General features: G+C 42.4%; 1 protein-coding gene across 1 annotated transcript in view; it reads left to right on the top strand.

Moving 5' to 3' along the window:
* The window catches only part of LOC119455890 (uncharacterized), an 80080-nt gene that overhangs the window by 30019 nt on the left and 24701 nt on the right, over window positions 1-25360 (top strand). Inside the window, exons 9-10 of the mRNA XM_037717416.2 lie at window positions 679-771; window positions 2333-2541. Of these exons, the coding sequence (XP_037573344.1) occupies window positions 679-771; window positions 2333-2541 (302 nt within the window). The remainder of the gene's footprint in view (window positions 1-678; window positions 772-2332; window positions 2542-25360) is intronic.

Raw genomic sequence — 25360 nt, 5'->3', positions numbered from 1 at the left:
CATTTTAGCAAACCTTTTTAGTGACTGTTTTTATTTAACACATGTATGTGACAATATGTGCTGTTTCTTCATACACAGCATATTTGAGAAACACTGCAGTTGCGGTTCACAAGTGTGCATGTCACCAGATTTTTTTCATATTTTGCGGGCCTTCTTTAGGGCACAGAAAATATTGTTACGCAACAAGCAGGAAGTTCAAAGCTGCTGCTTTAGATGTTTCCTAGAACACTCTACAACTTATTGGACATTTTGGACTCAAGTTAATACTTGCTAATTTGGTTATTAATCTTGACTAATTATACAGTTAAGCAGAATACAAGAATAGTGTAGACTTGATTTGTACAATAACCAACAACATGCACTTGGTCGCTTCCGCCTAGAGTGCTTCGGCATATTTTTAGACCTTGGCTAAAGTTCGTTGGAACACCCTGTATATGGTTTTCATGTTTATGTGGTGGGCTTTGTTTGTTTTGGGCCTATTTCTTTGCTTGGGGAGGAAAGAGGATATTTTTGGATCCCTTGGCCTTGCACAAAGGTAATGACTCTGGTTGGATAGTACACTGGTACTTTTAGACCTTGGATTGCTTTTATCTTCATTATATTTTGAGTAACATTGACAAATGTCTTTCTGTCTTTTTTTTTTTTTTTTTTATTTTTTTTACATTTACCCTGTTTTAGTTCAGGGAAGGCAATGTTGGCAGAACTGCGAAGCAAACAGAGCAGCTTCAACTCTGAAACTTCTGGGTTCTCAACTATTTCAAGCATGTCCAGGTTTGTTCTCATGCTTTGCAATTTCGCTGATGTTTGTGGCAAAAGCTTTTAAATTTGAAATGGAAATCTTGATAATGTGCTAATCAAAGTTATCAGTGTCTGCTACTTGCTTTATTCTCAAAATGTAACTTGTTTGGCTCAGTTATATTTCATTAAGCAATTATGAAAATTGAGCTGGCTGCAAGAAGCGACACTGGCAAAGGCTGACAACTGCTTTTTTCTTAACACTTTACCTCCCATGGATGAGCTGGGCTCGTCCACTCAGTTCTCACTTCTGCTGCTAAAAATGAGCACAGCTCGTCCACATTAAAAAGTGCTAATTTCTCACACCATGGACCAGCTCACCACGTCCATGGATCTAGTAGTTGTGCTTCTTGTTCATACGATTGCTACAATAAAATAGAAATGCATGGTAACTTCTTAAGGAACACTAAGGAGAAAAATAATGTGAGTTGTATTAGTAAATCACCCTTTTACAAAACCCAAAGAACCCACTTTTACCACGAGAGGAGGTGTGGTGAGCCAGAAGAGACGCAAAAATGAGACTGTAGGTGACGCCACCTTGGGAAATTTTCTCATCAGCTTGCCGTGACATCATGAATTTTGTCGCCATCTTCTTGGGCCTAGTTTATCGGTAAAGAAGGACTATGTTGTATTCTAAAAGAGCCCAAGATTGAACTTAGCAAGTGTGAAGAACTTTTAGTGGGTGACTACGGCTCTAATAGGATAAAATAACTTTGAAATCAGTGATGTCGCACTGACGTGCTGGTGCTTGGGATTCGACATGATATAAAAAAAAAATCAACTTTGACCTTCATTTTCTTTTCTACTAATCTACTAAGATATTAATGATATACTTTTCTACTAAGATATTAATGATAATAGAGTTTTGAAAGATTACATTGCCAGTCTAAACAACTGACTTGGTGTTTCTCTTTAGTGTTCTTTCAGAAATTACGTATTGCAGTGTGGTTTGCTGCAGTTTGTATAAATGGATTTCACAACACTTGTATACAAGTTATCACATATATTTGTAAAGGCTCTCAAAGTAACAGCTATTGAAGTTCATGTGTTTCACTTAATCATTATTAAAAAGTTGAAGTGCTTTATTGCTATTTTACCTTGGATTTAGCCTTATCTGCCTCGAGGTGTAAAAGTTGAGTTCTGTGGTGGATCAGCCTCAATAGGACATATAGAATACTAGTTTGGGAAATGAAGCTATGAAATAGTCCAGAAGCTAGGAACCAGGTTAAACATTGCGTATTCAATTTTATCTTTTTGTCTAGAAAAAAACAATGTAGCAGGCAATACGTCACCAGAACGAACCGTAAGCCACAACCTCCATTCGTCATGTACATTGTTCTCCAACTTTTGTAGTTGTGGCAGCAGCCCTACCCTCAATTTTTGCGGCTATTTATTCATGTTGCCCGACTAAGAGTATCAGCCAATGCTATTTCTGGCTGTGGTGGTGAATGTGGAGCATTCTACTGAACTGTGGGCCCCACATTTCTCCTTCTCATGTAAAACTTACGACAGTACTGCACCATGCATTCTGTTTCAGTGTTGAGTCCTTGCTTGAAGCCCGGCGTGAGGATCCTGAAGAGCTTCTCCTTGCGCTTGGTTTTGGTGGTCCTGTGCGGGATGAGAATCCAGTCTCGCGCATTCCCGAGCGTTTCTTGGCACACCCTTCACAAGCTCGGGGAGTTGATATGCGCCGTTTTGTCACCCACCAGGAGCAGCTGAGCCAGCGGCATGAAGCGGGCCTTCCAGGTCAGTTTGGCGAGGATGCGCGTTCCTGTTTTCAGCTACGTGATGCCCAGATTCGCTGGCTACAACGCCGGGCCGTTCAGCGATTGCATGCTCAGCGGTTGGTTGCTCGGCAGCAAGAGGCTGGGGAGGGCACCTGGCATGTTGCAACTGACCAGACTACAGCCAGTGCCCACTGGTCTCCTGCAAGTGGTGTGCCAAGCATTTCTGTCACCTATGGTGGCACAACGATGACATGGGAGGCTTACTTTGAAGGTCTGGAGCAGCACAACACGGCTGTTGAGGAGGATAGTGTGGCACTTCCACTTGGACACCGAGCTGTGCGGTCAAGCTTGGTTTGATGGGTTTTATGTGATGAGCCGTTGACAGTTCTTTCTGAAAATGATATAGGGAGTAATGCGGATCTGCGTAAACTTCTGTCATTCACTTGTCACACCTGGTGCTGTGACTTTTATATATTGGGAAAAGATACTGCTGCAGGTCCCCCTCCTGAAACTTGGTTTACACTTTGGTGTTTATAGAGGTAACTGAAGCTTTGCTTGTTAGTAAAAGGGATATCTTTTTTTGTTTTCTCTTGCTCTGAAAACAATGATACTTTAGCTTGTTACAGTCATTATTATGGCATTATTGCTTTGTGGTTCTCATGGAGGAATTGATGTGCTGATATTCAGCCTTGCTAATTGTGAGGGTACTCATATAATGCAACATTCAGAATGGTAGAACTTAGAGATAACGGTGTATGCAAAGCACAATGTAAAACACTTGAAGCAAATATTAAAGGTCAACTGCGACAAAATTTAACTTTTGCTAATTTTGGTGCAAATGAGTAGTATACGTATACCACTGAAACAATCTTGGCAGAGCCACAGGGCTAGTAATTGTATAGTTTTCTTGTTAGCAGCGTTCAAACAGCGCCTAAGTAGACAGTGCATGCACCTAGTGGTTGTCACTATGACATAAGCCTCCAAAATTTGTCAGTGTGCCATGGGAAGCTGTGGGTGCTGCCTTACTCCAGAGGTCAGGATGAGGAGCCGTGCATTCTAAGTCGTGTCACTTTTGGCGAGCAGTAATGGCGGCATTTTTTTTTTTGTCAGTTTTATCATCAAGACCAGCTATTGTAAGCTTTTCATGGTATTTCAAACATCAAATTTTGCAGGGAGGCCCCTTTATATCTACACTATAAACAAGGCTTTTTTAGGCAGTCAACAATTTTGTGGCAGTTGGCCTTTAAAGGCTCAAGGCTGGTTTATAGTAGCAGACATAATTGCAATATGGTGGATCTCGTTTTTGAAGATATTGCTATATTGTTGTCATGAAATGTTCACCAGTGCTTAGTGCTGTTTAGCCCAAATGGGATTTAAACACCTATTTATATTCCATTATGTGTTGAACTGCATCTTAGTAATACACCTGTGGCTTTCATCTCCGCTTTTTGGTGGCAACACTGGACAGGTGCTGTAAAGGATGCCTGATGAGGTGGAACGTGCTACTGTGCTTAAGCACAGATGAGAGCAGTGATATGCCATAAAAAATTTATTGTTGGCTGCCGAACCATGACCACTATTAGTGAAGTGTACAGATCAGCTTACAGACTCCTAGTGTACTAATAATTTATAATTGCTTATGCAATGTGTTCAAGGTTTATTCATGGCATGCACCATAAGGCTTAAAGAGCAGCAAAGCTACACTGATGTCCTACCTATATAACCCAGTTCTGTGGAGAAAAGGCTGCTGCTTTGCAAGTGTGCGGCCTTTGCAAATAGCGTTGACCCAAGTGTCATTATGCCTTTCACATGCACAGTGTTGGTTCAAACACAGGTACCATCTCTTTTAAGAAGCCACAGATGCTGTGGCTTCCACGGTTTGAATCCCACATGTACCGATGTTGCATTCATGGGGGCTTGCTTGTATCACTGGTATTGTAACTATGAGGGCCAAGGGAAGTTCTCCTGGCCAGTCATGGTCATACTGAGAAGTTGGGCAATCTCTGGTATGGATTTGGTTTGCCGTATATCATTTGCTGCGTGCACGGAATTGAAGACACTTTGTACAAAAGACATATGACCTGATCCATTGAGACACTGCATTATGTTGATATACTTTTGTGCCAGTGGCAGTGACTGACAGGCTTTCCTCTGCTCTACATTTACCTTATTTGTTTGTTAGTAAAGTAAGGTTATGCCCTCAACTCTTGAATGTTGGGTGATGCGAACAACCCACAGTACGCTCTGTTAGATACTTGATGCAAGGGTAGAAAATGATTTGGTATTGGATTGTCTGAAGAGCTAATCACTCTGCATTGTTTTCTGGTGCATTTAGCAAACTTCTTTTTCGTTCACTGTACTTCTAGGATTCTAGGAGAGAGGAGTACACTCGGGAGTAGAGTTGGAGAAATGTTGCACATGTAGTTCACTGCAAAATACTCCAGGGCTAAAATGTGGAACTGGAGGCTTTTGGGAACTTGGTGTACAAGTCAGCTCATCTTGATGATTCATGTCCAGTTTCCTTCTTTTGTTGCTTTCCTGGGAACATAGTGCAAGAAATTGTAATTTTTGGAAAAAGAAGAATGCATTCTCAGACTTTTGTAGTTTGGGATTCCTTCACTATTCAAGATTGCATTATCAAAGTTTTCTCTGTGTTGGTGCCATTCTGTGTTGTCGCCATAGAAAACTATTAATTCATATTGATTAATGAGGTGGCATTACTTTCCAGTTGGGATAAGCATGGTTTTCAGAGTGCGCTTGCAAAATGGGGAATGAACATATTTCTGTGTGTCTACCACGATGAGAAAAGGTTTTCAGTGCCTTTCTAGCTAATCAGGTGACTGAACATTTAGACTGCGATGAGAAGCATGCTGAGCTAGGTAGAAGAGGTCATTAAAATGGTACTGAAGCTCGATTTGTAAAACTAGGCAGCTTCAAAACATTGAAAGATGAAGGCAATGATGAGTAGCCAGTTGTGCTCCGAACACTCTTCTGTTTGCTTTGGGCGAACAAGGCAAACAGAAGCGAGCCTGTTGCAAGCCTGTTGTCAGAGGTTGGCTCATAATCTCTCCACTGGTGCTACTAGTGTGAGATCTTTAAAGGGATCCTGAACCACCCTCAGGCTTGGTGAAAAAACACAATTCATGGATAGCATGTGCTGCCGTGAACATCTCAGCCAAATTTTGCAGTCGTGTGCAGTGCGTGGAGCTCGCAAGCGGAGCGCAAAGTCACCTTTTTCTCAAATGCTCTCTTTTCAACAGAAGCCTTCTCCTCGCTCTTTTTCTGGCTGCTATATTTCTTCATATAGCAGATTCCCATATGCGGCTGCTATTGGCCAATAGCTGACATCAATCAAGTAGGGTGTTTGGATCACTGCACTTCTTCCTACTGTTACTATGCATATTTATTGATGCTGTTTTATAAACAGGCTGAAGTAAGCGAAAATATGCATTCGAATTTCAATAAGAATTACCATATTTACTAGATTCTAACGCGCCCTCGATTGTAACATGCACCCGTTTTCTGTGACCAAAAAAAAAAAAAAAGTTCTTTACAGTACCGCGCACCTCATGCTTTCATACACAAATACAACTTTCTCTCATGTAGAAAAACAAATATTTACTCCCGGAGCACTAAAGCTGTAATGAATAAAAGAAAGTCGCAGTTTCGCCTGAAAGGTGAAGCATCGATTGCGATGGCAGTTTTATCAGCCGTATTAACTTGCAAACGTTCGCTTACTAAATAAATTAACAAGCACGGTGTCACAAGCAAACATCAGCACTTCTCGCTCGTTGATCACGGAAACTTGCTGTCAAAAACGCTGGAGTGACGAAGCACGGCGAGCAAATTGACCTTCGTGCTAGCATGCCTCTCGCTCCAACACTACCTGGCAAAAACACAGCGCGCAGCAGACTCTTCACGTCGCAGATCGTTTCAAGATAGGTCCAAGGTGATCATATCGCCGAAGTGGATCGTCGCAGAATACATCCTGCTTCGGTGCACTGAAACCCTTCCATGTTGCTTTGCTGGCGAAATCCTCTCCTTCTGTTTGCACCAGTCCCGCACGCAAGTTTCGGATTCGCCGAACGCCCTTGATGCGGCCCGATTTCTGTCCATCTCCGCACACATGATCACTTTACTTTTAAATGCGGCATCATGATGAACTTGGCTCTTAATGGTGATAGAGCAGACGCAGAAAATGGGAAGACAGACGGTAGACTAATGCCTAAGAACTTGTACTGCAGCACATGGAGGAAACTACGGCAGCTAGGGTAGAGTGTAGCTAGGCTCGAAGCGTGTGCGAGGCGGCCATTTTAAAATGCTGACGGCTATATGGTAATGCAGATTTAGGGTCGTTCTCAATTCTAACGCGCACGCAATTTTTGAACCTGTTTTATCGGAAAACAAAGTGAGTGCTAGATTCGAGTAAATGCGGTACATACTTCCGGAACAAGCCAACTATCGTCTGCTTACGCCGGCCGCGGCCGCCCGTGTAAGAATTAAACTTCACTTTGGCCACCCTGCTTATCATACCGGTATCATAGCCATTGGGTCTCGCTAATTTCGACTAGTTTTGAACACTCAACTAGCCTCAAACCACGCGAAACTTAATGTCAGACCAAATGCACATTTGCCAGCGCACGCTCACTCCTGGCTAGAGGTCTTGGCAGACTTCGCTTCATATTGAGCTATTGAAAGGGCTTCAAAATGCGCAAGTTGGATGTGGCTACTATCCGTCGGTCAAGCAGGTGCAGGACAAAGTCGGTCCACAACACATTGGACGGCCAAACTGGAGCATACCAGCGGGAGCGCGCACTCAAACCATGCCGTGCACAAAGCCAATGCTGCGCATGCGCACTACAATTGTATGTAGCTGCAGTATGCTACATAGCATAGATACTGCGGCCGCCACGGGGTGCCGTGACAAGTCCGCTCTCTGAGGACAACTGCGTTTGGCGCATCGTATGCGCTAAAATTGGAAATGTGAACATTCACGTTAATATCCAAAACAGCTGCGCGCCACAATGGCATTCAGTAGGCGGAGCATTGTGGGTACACCCCACTCTGCTATAGCCTTCGCTCTGCAAGGCTTTGAAGAAGGAGCGGGAGCACTGCGAAGTGTATCATTGGCGACCTTTGGTTGCCAGTAACTCTGCTTCTGCTGAATGCATTGAAGTACTTTGGGCGGCATTTCTGAAAGAGTCCATGTTAACTTCAAATGCATTTCTTGACTTCCATAAAAAGTGGTTCACCCACCCTTAGGAGCTATGGTGTTGCGCTGCTAAGCACCTGGTCGCGGGATCAAATCCTGGCCACGGTGGCTGCATTACGATGGGGATGAAATGCAAAAACGCCCGTCTTTCGTGCATTGCAGGCACTTTAAACATCCCCTGGTGGTCGAAATTAATCTAGAGTCCCCCCACTGCGGCGTACCTCATAATCAAATCATGGTTTTGGCACGTGAAACCCCAGAATTCAATTCAATTCAAAAAGAGGTTCAGAGCCCCTTTAAGCTTCAACTGTATTGATATTGATATGCCTTTATCTATATTGTTATGACAACCATGGCCTTACCTGATATGAAGGTCACCACACTGGACAGTTCCTGAGGGCTGCAACAGCTCAGTGTATACTGTTTGGTTTGTGTGCCATTTGCAAAAGGCCGCATAGTTGTACTTTTGTGCACCCAAATGCCGGAAATTGTTGCTGGAATTGATGGATATTGGTAAGGGGACTGATTTTCTAATTCATATTACCTGCAAATGCAGTGAAACGATGGGAGAGCAGCTTGTGCATCCATGATTATTGTGGGTAGGTTGAAATGCCTCTGGGCCATGCAATTTCATGTCAAAGCCATGATTTGAATTTTACAAAGCTTGAAAGCATTGCCTTGAAAAAGTGCAAGATTCGAGAAAGCCAACAATATGCTCATTGTAAGTTTTAAGAAAGGTATACTGACTGGAGAAAAATTGGAAGACTTCAGAAACTTGGAACTTGTTTTTGTCACTTTGCATTCTTCTTCCAGTAAAAATTTACAGAAAATATTGTTTTACACTAGCCAAGGTATATTAATTCCTGGCCACTTTCTGGGACATAGTTTAGTTATGAAAGATACCGAGATTATTTTAGGTCCTTCCATGATAAAAAATTGGAAATCATGAGGCAAGGTGGCAGAGGGAAAGCAATATCGTCTAAGTGGTACCGACTTCTTCGTTTTGTTTGGACGAAATTTGAAGGAGTGTTTTAATGTTAAAAAACAATCAATTGGCAGGAGATTTTATAGTAACGTACACTGGGCTTCGCTGAGGTGATCTAGCATGCTTAAACATTGTAGACTTTATTACCATGACCGAAAAATTATTTTCGAAAGCAAACTTAGTCACTTATGCCTTGAACAAGCGACAGCTTGTCTAAAAATTAATGTACAGCAATTAAATTTGATGTAGAGGCATATGATATGGCTGCAAATTAACCCTTCAAGTTTTATTAAAATCTAAGAAATGCTGTAATTTTTTCTGCCCTTAGTGCAACATTATATCTTCTAGGCTGAAGCGTCTTGCTGTTAAACAATGTGTACCATTTTAGAGCAAGGAAATTATACCGTTTACTTTGTGAAAAAATCCTGCAGTCTTAGCTGCAGTGGGAATGACAAAGAAATAGCAAGGTTGTGTAATGTGTTGAAAATGCATGGCAGTGCTTGTTATTGTAATATTACACCTAGATTAATTTTCTTTCATTTGAGTAACTAGCAGACTGTGACATGGGTTAGCTTTCATTATCTGTGATTCAAAAGTCCATGACGTTGCGCTGTGTTTATCCGTTAATGCGGTGCAGAGGAACAAGGTGTGACTGCTGTTGCTGCTGGCATAAAAACGTTGTCATAATACAGTGACTTCCTCAGCCAGCGTACAATTTTTGAAACATGCCACCACTCTGCATAAAGAGCCTATTGGAGCAGTTGATGTCAATTCCCAACTTGTCAGCATGAGCATGAGAGGGCAAGAGATTTCTCTTGCTTATGCCAACTGCCCATGTCAACTGCTGAACACTCGTGATCAGCTATGAGCAGGCTGCTGGACGGAATTTCAATTCATGAAATTTATTGATACAGTCAACATCCGATTTTTCGGACTCCCTAGGGGCTGTGAAAACGTCTGAAAAATCGGGCAGTCTGAAAAAACGAATGCGTGCCTTTTACTGCCCCCAAGGACACAAATCGCCACAGGAACTGCCAAAAGAGCTCTAGAGGCCCTCCAGTATGCTTATTAGGCGTATCGTAGCTCATACTGTGATAAGAGATGGTGGGTGCACGCATATATAAGGAATATGTACCGTGTCTCGTGACAATTGCCCCTTCCCACTCTTGGTATGCTTCACCGCAATACTTTGCGTATGCTTCATCGCGTAATACTGTTGTATTGAGGCGAAGCTGACTTTCGGGAATCGGCATTATGCAATGCGCTGTGCTTTCCGAGCTTCCAACTCATTGGTTAGGATTACAAAGGCGGAGTCGGCTCCATTGCTAACAGCGGCGAATTGTTTCAATGAAAGATACTGCACTGAATAGGAAGAAGCTTGGTAGCGAACGTCGAAGTAACTAGGCCTAGCGTTGCCACGGTGGTGGCTACCGCTGCCAGCGGATCTGCGTGCGAGAGCGCCGATTCAAGGAGGTGAGATAATCAAAATGGCGGCGTTGGTGGCTACGATTAATGGTGTTTCGGACCTGCGGTCAGGGCGTAAAGTTCGGAAGATCGGATGACAGCGGCTTTTTGTGTCTGAAATTTCAGACGTTTTTATACATTGACTCTATGGGGTACGTGGCAGTACTCAAAGGCGTCCGAATTATCGGGCATGTCCGAAAAATCGGTTGTTGACTGTACATGTAAAAATTCGGCCCACTTTGGCCACAGCACAACAGTTACAGTAGTCTTGCTAGTGTTCCTTGGTTTTCTATCATATATGTTGAGGTGAGTGTTTTATTGCAGACTGCATTATTGAAATGGTGATTGCTTGGGGTACTGAGATGCCATGTGCTGCCTACTAAGTTCACGATTGTTTTCTGCTAGGACACTTGTAACTTTTCTAGCAGCAGGATGTCTCGAGTTCTTTACAGGTACACTGTGACATTTAAGTGACCTCTCTGATTTTAATGTGCTGTCACTTAAAATGTATTTAATACTCCTCAGCTAGTACAGCTCAATCTGATGCAAGTATCATCAACTGAACACCTTTTTACTTACGGGTTGTTTATTCTCTTGAGTGTTATGATATTTCTAGTTATATAATTTAATGTAAGCTGGAAAGTTTCTGAAACGCATCATATAGAGCTTTAAAATATTTCGGCAACGACACAAGGTTGTTGTTAATGTTAGCATCGATCTTGTGCTGATAGCAACATTAAATTTGGTAACAGCACCAGTATAATGTGTTGGGGAAATTAGAGCCACATGGCTTGCTGAAGTTTGGGTGGAACATAATATTTTTCATCTTGATTTCCACAGACCTGTAATATGCAGGGGTTCCCAGACTTTTTGGCCTTGGAGAATCTTACTGTCTCTTATTTAGTGCCTAAGAATGCTTTTGCCACTCCCTTCCTCCTGCTTACTTGCCTGTGCCTGCTTGTGGAGTTTACACAGGGACTCGATTGAATGGTTTTAAAGTCTGTATTGCATAGAAATAGGAAGAAAAATGTGGCAGATATGCAGAATCCTCTCTATTTCAAGCTGCGAATCGGTGTGTGGCTCAGTACAAGTTATGGCCAATTCGTTGCCTGCTATACATTCGAACGTCAATATAAGCCAGTCATAATTGCAGCTGAAGACTTTTTTGATTCAGATTTTGTTGTACTGTGCCTTTCATGTTATTAGCAGTGCAGTTAATTTCTATGTGCTATTATATAATAGTTCTGTTGTCTAGGTTGTTGTGAATAAGTTTGTGTAAAGTTCTGGCAATAATTTCAAAACTGAAATGCTCACACTCAATTTGTGCAGCCATGTGAGTTAGGCTGTAGCAAGGCAGTGCTGCTGCAGTGGGAGCATGGTGTTGATGGCATGACTGTCAGTTTATAGTAGGGAGCCTTGATGAAGCTTAACTGCATGGAGCATTTTTTTCCCACCTAGCATACAGCATGTGCCAGCTAACTTTCTGCTGCTGCTGCTGCTACCCGCACAGCGGCAGCAGCAAGTTGGTGAATACACCTCTGATGAGCACTACCTTTTGGTCATAATGTTAGGCACCTTATGTCAGCAAACAGATATCTTGATGAAAGTACGCGCAAAGCCGATTTATTTTGTGCACAAATATGTAACTAGTTAATTTCACTACATTTCAAAGCAGTCAGATTGCTCATCACAATACTAAGCCTAAAAATGCTTGTACTGCCTAGCTGTGGCATGTCTTGCATACGTTGAAGTGCTTGCGTGTGTTCTTATATGAGCTAAAGTCAAAAGTGAGATGTGTTGAAAAGCAAGCTGGCCTGCATGAAAACTGCTATGCTGATGCCAGTGCATGCATATTGCATGTGAAAATATACCCATAGCCTTTGTTACTGTGCTGTCAATCTTGATTTTCGTGTGTTGGCCACGAGAGTTAGTCATACAGGCACTGCTAAATTTTGTTGTTGCTCTCGGCTTGCATAAGCCTGCATCATGTTCCCACTTGCATGTTTTTTGAGCATCCCCACTAGCAGGATTGCAAAATGCACAGTGTGGTCACTGACAAGTTGCTGGGCCACCAAATAACATAGCAATGCATTTTCTCTGTCAATTTGTGGCATGAGAATTTCACAAGTTTGTCAAGCTACATGTGGGGTATGTGAAGGCTTTGTTATAGGGGAAATGCTAGGCAAAATTATGTTAATTTTGAAAACGTATGTGGAAACGAAGAGGAAGCAGGAGGGGTGGTGAACATGATTAGCTGCTTATGGAACTTGGAATGGCCGCCTGCAAAACCTATGTAGTCCGGGCACCCATGTTGTAACATGTGTCACACTTTTAGACATTTTGCTGCCTTATGTTTTATTGTTGTTGCTGTTGTTGTTGTTAGTAATTTTTATTATGTGTATATTTATAATGTGTATATATGGTGCATGATAGCAAGGTGCTTTCTTTACATTTCATGTGTTTTTTATTTTTATTAGTATGGCTTTGCTGGTCAGGAGAAAACTAGTAATAGTAGTACTGTTCTATGTCCGTGTTGTTCATGCTGTTTCAAGCTGTTGTAGCTGCTGGCATTATGCTAGTTCTTTTCCTAAACCTTAAACTTATTTTAGCACTGTGGGTTTTAACTCTTGCTCATTTACATTGTAGTACCTGCTATGTAGAATATGCATGTCACACCACTTGGTGCACACTATACCATGAGCATTTATTATATGCATTTGTCAACCTAAGTGTGTGATAAGTGGTCAGCAAACACTGATGCGCTCATCTATTGTTGCTCCTTCATTCCGTTTTGTTGTACTCCTTCTGCTTATCAGCAAAGACTACGTGTGTGTCTGATGATGGACTCAGAGAGGCATTCACCTTTGAGCATTGTATCTCACTAGACTGGAGTGTCACCAGATAGGGGGAGTGTGTGTCATGTACTTTCTGGCTGTGTTGAATCTTTACTTTCTGGCCATTAAAGGTTGGAAGGTTTGCTAATATTTAAGGATTTAGGTGCTCCAGAAGGTATGATCAGAAGGTAAAACTTGAGAGGTTGTTGATTTTTGTAGTTATGTACAACGCTCCACTTTGACTGATGCTGTGAGAGCAGGCGTTGAGAGAATCCTTGAAATTTCATGTAATATGAAATAGTACTCCAAAAAGCACTTAGTTTCAGCACATAAGTCAAGCACCTATAAAGCAGGTCAGAATAAACTCCTCTTGGTTGTGGCTACCAATGTGCTCACCCTCACCCTCCTTTCAAGTGCAATTAATGAGTCATGCACTAGGCAGTAACTGAGTGGACAGGCCAACCTTTATCTTTGCAGGCTGAAGAAAGCCATTGACATTTTAATGTAGTTAGTAAAGTATTGATTGTATTTAATGTCAGGTTTTGTATGCCCTTTGTATGCCAGATTTTGTGTGATTTAACATATTACCTTAACATATAGTTACTTAGAAAATTTTGCTTAAATAATTGTGTTCACGTGGGCCATCTACCTTTGATTTTAAGGGGTTTTGACACCAAATTTTTGTGCCTCAGTTTTTTTCCTTTTATGTAATAGGTAAGTCAGCATTGAACATCTGAAAAAAAAAAAAAAATTATGTTCTTAGATATCGGAGACAACATAGGTTTAGCATCTGCACTGTAGTCATTTACATGATAACAAGGCACAAGAATCAGCTCCTGTAATAGTGTCCATAGATTGCTGTCCATGTCTTTGCATACATACCAGAAAATAATTTCCTCATAGCTCACACAACCAAAAAGAGAGAACTGCAGTGACTTACCGCTAAAGAACAAACACCCCTTGTATCTACAACCAGAAAGCAGCATGGCAGGTGGTGCTGGCATGGAGAAGGTAGTGCGTATAAAAAATGCATGTACACATTTCAAGGGGTCGTCACTTTGCATAGCAATTTCACTGAAGTCACTTCCAAAGAATGTCCTTACTGCTTTGATACCAAGACTGATGGGCTGCCGTTGTGGGGGTGCCTTACCGAAGTCAGAGTCATGTATGGTCTTGAACAAGCAGTGAGCAGTTTCTCCTCCTGAGAGGGACATTCACACCAGTACATGAGATGAAAAGCACCCAAAGGTAATTGGCTGGCTCATGCGTACAAATTCTCTATTTGGTGTACTTGCTACTGCATTCTTAGCTTGCAAGTGACTGCAGTTTTATACTTATGAACTAGAAATTTAAAGGAGTACTGACATAAAATATTCGTCTTTCTTTTTGCTTTGTTAAATAGCTGCCAACAGTATGATCACAGTACGAGCCCTCAGTTACTTGAACGCACAACAAATCACCTATTATACCAAATAGAGCATGGCTGTGGCTGTGTTGAGCAGGGCTCCTCTATATCTCACTAAAAGGGGGGGGGGGGGGGGGTAGAGGAAGGGGTAACCATGTGGTATCTCTGAAATCAAGGGTAGTAGTCACATGGTATCACTGCTGTACAAGTTGGTGCTGTGGTTGCAAGACGCCATACTATGATTGTCTTGCTGAAATCTTTAAATAACAGGATTATAGGGGAGAGAAACTGAGAAGCATGCTCATAAATCTGAGAGGAGCATCAGCAGAAGACCATCACATATTGGACGTGGAAAAGTGCTGAGTGAAAGAGAAAAAAAATGGTTGATGTGGCGTGCACCCAGCTTTTGGCAACACTTTCATTGTGTGGCTTGCGACCACTGCATCAGGCTGTGCATGTCAGCAGTGTGTGATTTCACGTGGTGACTGCCTACAGTTTTCATGATGTATAGTTGAGTCTTGTTCAACACACCCTACGTCACGAAGCTGCGCTGCAGGTTTTCAACGAATCACATTAAAGGATATCATTGATTTGGTGCATATTCGAGGAATTCAGACACCGTACTAGCAGCTATCTAAAAAGAAAGGTGGGAAGGACAAAATTTTGTGTCGGTAATGCTTAATTAGGTGGTCTGTTCAAAATTGATGCAGTTTGCAAGTCTTGTTCCTACGAAAAAAGGCTATTACTAGTAGTAAGCCTTTCTTTTTCACTTTGTGCTCTCAATTTTTTATGATTTTGTGCCATCATCAGGGGCACACTACCAGAAGAAATTGGTTCCACAAATTGTCTTTAGTATAAAAAAACAAAAAGGCCGCATTTTCCAATTAATGGTTAAGCATCTCCAATGACCTGCATTAACCCCAGCCATACAAATGAACAAATGTCTAAAGAAACAATGCCTAATAGTATTGGTATTCGGACCTCGCAAAAATGAAGGTGTTTGTACTATCTCTGTAGCAATATATTAAAGAGGCCCTGCGACATTAATTTTGACTGTAAATCACTTCAAAGGATTCTTTGCTTGGTTTCAATTCAGTGCAAAAAGAATTATGAATTATGACGTGCAAACAAAAGTTACTCACCTCGAAATTAAAACAGAAGCAGACAAAAATAAAAGTGTCCTCTTTCACGTTTCATTTACTGATTTTATTTACTGAGTGATGCTGTAATGCTACCAAATCACCACAGCCAGTGCCTGTGATTTTTTGATGGCGTTATTTTGGGTGCAGATAACAGTGCTACCAAAGCTGCAGGCAGGTCAGGTGAAAGCTGAGCAGGACTCTCTAGTTTCAGCTTACTCCTTTATAAGAAATAATGGCAGTTGCCAGAGAATGGATATGTTTCCTGTCCCTTTCAGTTCACAGAAGAAGAAGAAACATAGTTTTATGGGTGAAGTGAGGTGCAAGATAGAGCAAGCACGCCCTGTTGCTGCACCTGTGTCACAATTTCACCCTTTGGATATTTTAGTGTGTATTTCTGTGCTTGCTTCCCAGTGATAAGGCTGTAAAGTGTTTTTGCTGCTGTAATCAGTGAGGAATATGCATTCGAGAGCAGGAAGGCTGAATACTCTGATGTGGACATTTTCACAGCAGTTACGGCATCACCAAGACTCATGCTATGCTAACAGCGAATAAAACTGCATGCTCAATCTGCATCACAGGGTCCCTTTACGCTGGCCAAGCTGGTTTGCCGTTGTGGTTACAGAGCAAGGATAGAATAGAGCTAAAAGAAGTGGCCACACATATGAGCACTGTTATTTTTTCTAACAGCTGTTTGGTTTATTGCAAAACTTGACAAATATGCTTGATGTAAAAATGCAAGCTTGTACAGTATGAAGGAAACCACAAACATAGCGGGGAGGCGCCACACTGTACTGCTGTACCCTTTGTCATACCCAACTTTAGATTTTAATTCTCATGAGTTTTGTCACTACTTCGTGTTACCGTTTTTGCACTGTAAGCTGCGATTGCAGTAATTGATTTGATGCTCATATCTTAGCAACAGCTATTGTCTCTTTGTGCGCACTCTCACTCGCCTCAGCTCTAACTGTAGCAGGAACTGATGGGGTGAGTAGTAGAAATCTCCTGTTAAGTAGATATACGCCTCAGAAAACCATTTTTTGTATTAGTAAAGCCTCTGTTATAACAAATGTTGAGGCAGTGATTGAGTTTTGTCTGCTTTCTTGACAGTCCTTCATATTTATGTAGCTTTTGCACTTGTTTATTGTGGCATGCATGGCAAAATCAGTTTTTTCTGCACTTTTTGAATATGAAAATAATAGACAAAAATGAACATCAAATACACAGCCAGGTTTTCTCTGCCTGTCTGAGTCACGGGCAGCTGGTGCCTCTTGCCACTGAAGCATGACAAAAATTTTCTGGTTTCATGAGCCACTGTGGCTGCTATAGGTTTATTCTTCACTGTCTTCTAGTCAAGTCTTGCTTTAATTTTGTTACATGCAAAAGCAGAATATACAGAATAATACTGCTTGCAAAACTTAAAAATTATTTAAGCATGAGTTCTTAACCAGCATTTTATACTCATTCACATTGGTTGCTTTTGAACCAGCAAAGTCTATTTCACAAATTTCTTTTTTAGAATTGCTGGCTGGAAGAGCTTGTCACGTGTGCCTTTCAGTAGAATGAGAAATTGATGTAATGTTTTTAGACTGCATGAAAGCTTTTGATCAAGTTAATCATAATAAGCTGTTAATAAAGTTAAAAGGCACCTTAGGTGATGTTAATTTAGTATGATGGGTCGAGGACTTTCTTGCTAATCGTCAGCACTTTGTAAGTATTGATGGCAACATGTCTGCATTTTGTGTTGTTAGATCAGGTGTGCCACAAGGATCAATGCTTGGTCCTGTATTATTTTTATTGTACATCAATGACCTTATTGTGAAAATTTCTGTAAAAGCAAGATTATTTGCGGATACTTGCATCGTTTATATTGTAGTTAAATATGTAAATGGGGACCAAAGTATAATGAATCGCTAATCTTCAAAAATTATCTAATGGTGTAACTGGTGGCAGGTGCCATTAAACCTGGCTAAAACAGTTTGAGCATGACAGGCAAGTGCCAGCCATTGGAATTTGTTTACACATTGTGAGGCAGCCATTTGTGTCAAATTGATGAATACAAGTACCAGTGACATTGGGCTTTAGCTGGACACTGCATATCGACACTGTAGTAGAAAAAAGTAATAAAACATCAGAATATTTAAGACGCAAACTTAAAGGGGCCTTGGAACCACCCCTCGGGCATGGTGAAATAACATAGTCTGTGGGTATCATAGGTTCAACAGAGGCCATGATCCTCACTCTCTCCTGTGCGCTTTATTTCGTAATAACGCACATTCCAATATGCGGCTACTAATAGTCGCTGCGGTCGGTTACACTGCGGCCGCCGTGGCGTGCCGCCACGTGTCCACTGGCTAAGTGCACTGCGGCTCGCTGAGGACAACCGTGTTTGGCTTACGTTTAGCACATCATAGGCACCAAAATCGGAATTCGTGGCGTCTACGTTAACATCCTTGCGTGCCTCATAATCGGAACTTGTTTTGGCACGTAAAACCCCAGAAGAACATTTGTCCCATCACAGCACTAAATTTGAGATGCCCCTGTGGTAGAATTCATCCGGCTAACTGTGGAACCCCCGTTGGACGACTCAAGCAAGCCTTCAGGGCCTTTTGCGAACTCGCAACACCACCACCTCACACTTCTCAAAGCGAGACACCTTTCCTCATATGTGGGCTGCATTTCCCTGTGAATTCTGATGGGCATTTGGCCCTTGCTCCATAGAAAACGAATCGCACTTCGCTACTAGTACGCCGTGGATGTGTTAAGCATAACCGGCATCTTCAACAACTGACAGCGGTGCCGTGCCACGGAGCTACATGCAGATAAGGCCGGCCGGTCCAAGGAAGGTCTACTGCTGGGAATGGATATGTTGACTTCGCATTTACAGCCGTAATTTGGCAAAAAAAAAAGAAAAAAATAGGGGCAGAGACTTTCTGATTCGCTCTCTTATTATAAGAAACAATATTAGTTACATTTAAAAAATGCTGGGAGATTTGTTGTTTTATTAAATGTGCAATGATCTTTTTACTTTACCCTCTTAAAAGGATGCAGCCTCTTTTTGTGCATTAGCGCTCTTGCTCTTCCAATAAAAAGTGCTCTACATATGATCATTGTAGCTTCTAGACATACTGAGGCACTAAAATTTTGTGTGAGCCGTAAGAGGTTGAAAGGGCTGGAGCTTTCATGATTGATTGTGTTAAAGTAATTCTGCTTGTTTGGCAGTCAGAAGTAAATTTGAGCATTGACAGCATACTATGTTTGCAACATTTTGCCTTGTGAATCTTTTTGGCCTAGCTTACACTGTAATCCAAGCCTTACTTGGCCTCCAAATAGTAACTTTCAGAGTCTATGTTTATTTTTTATTTATTTTATTTCATAGAATACTGCAGACAAAGGGTGTAACAGAAGATTTTTTAAAAATAACTAGATTATCCAAACTTCATCCTTCGTTAGCCAAACTATGTAATCACATAAACATACTCGCAACAGAGCATTACATGCCACATTTGCACAATATTACAATAGGAGAAACTTCCTTGTGTGCAGTGAATGATGTGAGTCATGTCACTGTTTACTTTGCTGTTGTAATGGCCTCTGACTTGGGGGGATAATGTACAGTGAACATTAGCTAGTTATATATACCCAGCTTGTTTATTAGTCTGTTGAAATAGATGCTACCTACCAGGCAGCCATCAGGGACCAGATGTTTAGGGCTGTGCTCCAGTGTGCAGTTGCTGTAATTATGAAATTCAACACTTGGCGCAGTTCAAGTCTCTATCTGGCCTTAAATGGGCCCTGGAACACTTCTTGAACTTAGTAAAGAAAAGGTTGTCGATCTGTAGACGAGGCTTCTCTAAACATGTGAGCGAAATATTATTGCACTGAATGCAGCAGGAAATTTACAATCTTATGCCTAAAACAGAAAAAAGTTGCTGTCTCCTTCGTAATGTCGTCAGCAACTCCGTAGACAGTGGTAGCAAGTGGCTGAGCAGTTATTGACAGATTTCGTGATTGTGAAAACATTATTAGTAATACTAATATTGGTAACTTTAAGTTAAATAAATGAAAAATACGCATGTTTGTGATCTCAAAAAGACCAAAAAGTATATTATCTTTGCTCTCTCCGTCTCCATCGGTAGTTGTCTGTTTAATGTTACATTTTCTCCTCCAATCATATGAGGCGGCACTCGGTGTACAACATGCGGGCTCTTTCAAATATTATGTGCCTGAGTAGGTCACTTGCCTTGTACCGAGTTTGCTATGACAGTACTCACCTATGCATATTGTAATGCATATTCTCTCCCAGAGCATACATATGCTTGCCTGCACGCAATAGCTTGCTTCTACAGGCCTTGCACCTGCTGCACCTCTCGAGTGGCAGCGTGCACTCACTCCTGGCTAGACGCCTTGTTAGACATTGCTTCGTATTGAGCTATTGGCAGTGCTTCAAAATGCACCATCTTGATTTGACTGTTATCTGTTGGTCAAGCTCGTGCAGGACAAAGCCAGTCCGCACCATGTAGCACGACCAGACTGGAATGCATGAGCTTGAGCGTGCACTCCAGCCTTGCCGTGCACATAGCAAATGTTCTGCATTTCGCTATACGCACGACAGTTGCGTGTACATGCATCTATTGTGTACCCTAGATACGGCAAAATGCTCTGACGACCACGTGCTCTTATTGGTCTCTGTGGGCGACGGGTGCTTGCCAATGAGATGAGATAAGTAGCCCGAGCGCCCGTCTTATGTCAAGAGAGCGCTGCGCATGCCTGAACCGAAAGTAACATCATAAAGAGAAAAACAAAAAATTCACAACTTTTGGGCAGCGCTTGGGCAGGGCTTTGCCCCCTTACCAATCATCCTGTGCAGATTACAGCGCACTAGTGACGATGAAAGGAGAGAGAAAGCCGCGCATCGGTGCGATCACTACCTCTGACTCCGCTTATACTTGAAGGATTTGAAAATTTTTTGTGGCTGAAGACTCGTGAGGCAGCGTTCTTAATAGTGAGGCCATTCTATGATTAATTCAAAAAGTGTTTCAGTTCGCCTTTAATCATTGGATCATTATGCCAGTATGTACCTTGGTAGCCAGATTTTATGCTGAGAGAAGTGGACAGTGTTTGGCAATGTTGCATTTATACCACTAGGGACAGCAAGCAAAGATGCAATGTGATAAGGAAGTGCTCTAAGCGGTTATGACTCCTGGCTAGAGTGGGATCAATGCTATGTATTTTATAACACTTTGAATGAAAATGTTTCAGAGTCATTGGTTGGCACCCTGTGATAACTTCTGAGAATTTTTTTTCTCTACCTTGTTGATTGCAGCACTGTGTGAAAGTTCAAGTACTGTGTGTGCATGACTTGCTGAAGGTAGAGAAACTTAAGGTTTGTTGCTGTTTTGTTCTTCCAGATTGTTGAGCTCTCAGATACATCACACTCAACTGTGCTCAAATGTTGATCTATATTCCTCTATATTCAGTAGTAATCCATTTGTGCTCATTGCTGTTGTGTCCTGTTTGTGTTGTTGTGTTTAACTTGTCTTGCATCTGAGATGGCTTAGTAGCGAGAAAAGAAATGAATTACCACTGACTAGCCTCATGTGTCACGCTGTTAAATTACACATTTGTTGTTTTGCTCTTTCCTCTGCTGATTTTCAGTATGTCAAGTATCTGAAGAACTGCTGGGCACACTGCATAGCATGATGCATCAAATCATAGCTTATTAGCTTGTCTTTTGACTGAAATAAACATGATGGTGATAAATAAATAAATAAATAAATAAATAAATAAATAAATAGATGAAAAGGGTGGGAGGAAAATTACTGCTTATCGCACGGTAACTGTCTCTCCACGGTTCACACACCTCCTTGAAGTCCTTGAAGATCCTTGAATTTGGAAAAAAAGACTTATAGGCCCTTTAAACTTCCTGAAAATAAATGTGCTCCGTGAATTACTTAAAAACTGGGGTTGTGGGACACTTTTGAACATTCGGTGTAACAAATTTTGCATAGGGGCTATCCCATGGACACTACCTATCAGAAAACAGTCTTAGATATTTTATTTTGAGTGTGTAGCTAAGCGATTACAATGTGATGTGTCCACAGCCACCAACGACAGGCTTGTTTAAATCACCGTGGCCAACGTGGAGCTAGACAAAGCCAGATCAAGTGACGAGGCTATGACGCCATTTTTTGTGTTTTGCTAGTTGGTTCACACCGCAGCCATCATGGCTCCATTTTAGAGCCACAGGCTCTAGAAATGCATGGTGGAAAGGAAGTTTCAGTCATTGGGCTTTAGCATGACGAGTATCTTTGGCTGAAGTTGGACACTACTAACAATCACGCCAGAAGGTGATTCACATCATTACCATGGGAAGTGAACTTTAAAAAGTGACCTGAACAGCTTTAAGTGTGTATCCAACGGTGTAGATCTTTTCACCGTAGTCAAACGTGGTCAATACAGACTGATTTAGGGAAGAAAATACGAACCGTATACTCTCTGTCGCATACACACAAACAATGCTTCATATCAGTTCGTCAGATAAATGGTAACAAACATTAATATTGACCACTCTATGGCTAGTCTGCAAACAACAGAATTAAGTCATTAAAGTTCACACATCGCCATATACAGTATAGACCACTTATAATGTAACCGCTTTAGTGGAGGACCGGATATAGTACAGTCTTTTCAGACTCCCATTAATTTTCCCATAGCACTCCATGTATACACGTATCGCTTATAGTGCAGTTGCGGGAGACGAAATACCGGTTACAGTGCAGCTGCTTGGAAGTTTGGCAGTCAACTGAAACGGCGAACGCTCCCCTCAAGCCGCAGATATACTCCGCAACGTAACGCGAGTGGGCACGTCGAGCTCCGCGACATCACGGTGGCGAACAACCGGCACGTCTCGCGCCATTGGACGTGTTCCAACGATGCTGGCGCGTGAAGAGCTCCGTTCATATTTTTCGCCCGGCGCACCAAGCCATGCTGGCCACGCATCCCAGCTTTCCTCACGAGGTGCGGGTAGAATGATGTAATGGCGGGAGCGCTCGAAAGCACGTCCGTCGCTGCGGCTCTCTGCGCATTAACAAGCATGGTGTCACGCACGCACAAGCACAGTGCACGCAGTGCAACACAGTGCACGGGGGACTGTGCCCCCGTTGCAGATGGCTTTCAAGATACAGCGTCCTTTGTGGGCGGGCGTGCGCGCTCAGAGTAAACGCACCCCCCCCCGCTCCGAGCCTTGTGCGCGATGGAAGACAGCGTGCTTCCTTCCCGCTTTCCTCCCTTGCGTGTGAGAGATTGAGACGCGATCACCGGCTCACCCTCGCATGCTTTCAGTCGCACATACAGCATACGGTGACGATTTTATCGTCCTTGGACTTTATACGGAACCTCTAGGCGACAGCTACGGCAGCTAGAAATGCGCCTGGAGTGTCCATATAATTGCTATTGCAATAAAATCGTTGTTTTGGTTATAGTGCGGTACCGCTTATAATGCGGATATTCGCGACAATGAGGGTGTTGTGGCAGCATTTGATTGCTGCTAGCTTTGCTCATTCAAGGTACAGGGTCATCCACTCTTAGGGTGAACACAGCTCAGTGTGGCTGCGCTCTGCGGAGCGCCAGTGCATCGAAGCGAAGTGGCGCAGGCGCACAGGTTACCTAGGGGAGGTGCTTCGCGTCGTCTGCTACAGCGCGGGAGCGCGTTGCTCTTGATTTACTGTGAAATACACTTCGCTAAACGCAGGAGACCGAGCACCCGAGGTGGCGTCGACGTCGAGGGAAAGCGCATTTCACTAACTGAAGCATTTTCCGGATGCTTTTGCCTACAGCTTGTGAACAGCCTGCTTAGTCAATATGCATACACAGAAACAAGCTTGTCAGCACATAAACGACTTAGCATTTTTTTTTTTGTAAGTGATGAGGGTAAAAGAACAAAGCTATTTTTTGCGCGCTCTTTAACAGGGTGGGGCCATTTTATTTTACTGCCACAGCTGTTGGTGCAGTGCATCCGGACAAACACATTAGGAGAGCTGTTCATGATTGGGCTCCTGACGTGATGACCCTAGCGTGCTGTTTCACGCTTCTCTTGATGCTATAACGAATTATTTGGTTAATTGACTTAAGCAAATGACCAACACCCGCCATAAATTTCACAGAAAGTTAGATAACGATTGTTCAATCATGAATATATATATTTGATCATGTTTGTCATCTATTCTACTATTAACGAGGGCAAAAAGAATACTTCGACAGTAACTACGGAGTGACATCTGCTGCTCCGCGGCTGTCTTATTGCCGTGAAATGTCGCTCGCATGTCTGCGTGAATCGCTTTACTTGATGCACGAAACTGCTCAGTCCAGTATAGCAACTGATTTGGCAGTATTCTTAAGCCCCACTTTCATTTGCTACATCCAATAAAATATACAACAAATTTTTCTTGTCAAACTTTATGTAAAAGTGCGGAAGCAGTGCCGGTTCATTGTCGCATACCTGACGCAGGAAGTCGCATTCTCATTTAGAGGAATCATTGATCAATCCTTTGATAACATTCATAGGCTGATGGCACTGACGTTTTTTTTTATGTATATATATATATATATATATATATATATATATATATATTCTTGGAGTTCATGCACGCAGAATGAAAATGCTGTTTCTGTCCATTTCTAATAGGTGGTTGGAGTTGAAAATTTTAATCGATGTGTGTGTTTTGTAGCTTACATTACGTCTTGCCAGGTAATTAAGTCGTTATTCGCTTCAATTTCATTTCACCTCATCCTCGGAAAAGGTCGTATGCTTATTCTCACCAACATTTAATAATTTTATGAGGTATGCGTCCTGCAGCGGCTCATGGCCTCTGCGTTACGCCATAGAGGTGGGCACCGGGTAAATTTGGCGAGTATGATGAATTGATTGATCTTTTTATTTTTTTCGACCGGTTGGGGAGGGGGCTAGGCTGAGTGGGTAAAACCTAAATATGAATACCGCCAAAGGAATGCTGGCCGCGGACAAGCCAGGCTGTTGCCATCGTGGGGAAGTCGCTGGCCTGGTGGTTGGCAAATGGGCTGGCCATTTCCAAAAGCCAAGTCCGGCCCGATCTACCGCCGCGCTCATTTTTTTTTGCTTGGGTCATGCTAACCTCTCTTATCAGCGTACGATGCTGATACGCTACTGCCAACGACTGCTCAACTAAGTGGTTGGTCACTCATAAGTGAAAGATTCTGGGGTGGTTCGTTAAAGCGAAAGACACAAAAAGCGCTCCTGGTGTGCTTTTCCGGATGCACTGCACCAACAGCTGTGGCAGTAAAATAAAATGGCCCCACCCTGTTAAAGAGCGCGCAAAAATTATCTTTGTTCTTTTACCTTCATCACTTACAAAAAAAAGTGTTAAGTAGCTTATTTGCTGAAAAGTTTGTTTCTGTTTATGCATATTGACTAAGCAGGCTGTTCACAAGCTGTAGGCAAAAGCAGCTGGAAAATGCTTCAGTTAGTGAAATGTGCTTTCCCTCGATGCCGACGCCACCTCGGGTGCTCGGTCTCCTACGTTTAGTGAAGTGTATTTCACAGCAAATCAAGAGCGGCACGCTCCCGCGCTGTAGCAGACGACGCGAAACACCTCCCCAAGGCCCCTGTCGCTTCGATGCGCAGCTGCGCCAGACGGACTGGCGCTCCGCAGAGCATGGCCACGCTGAGTCGTGTTCACCCTAAGAGTGGACGACCCTGTACATTAAAAAGTTCTTGTTGAAAGATTTGTAGAGAGATTCCTGTTACTATTATGCGTTCCAC

Source organism: Dermacentor silvarum, chromosome 1 (assembly GCF_013339745.2).
Source record: "Dermacentor silvarum isolate Dsil-2018 chromosome 1, BIME_Dsil_1.4, whole genome shotgun sequence".
Lineage (NCBI taxonomy): Eukaryota > Metazoa > Arthropoda > Arachnida > Ixodida > Ixodidae > Dermacentor > Dermacentor silvarum.
The sequence above is the reverse complement of the archived record's forward strand: the minus strand, read 5'-3'. Positions and strand labels throughout refer to the sequence as shown.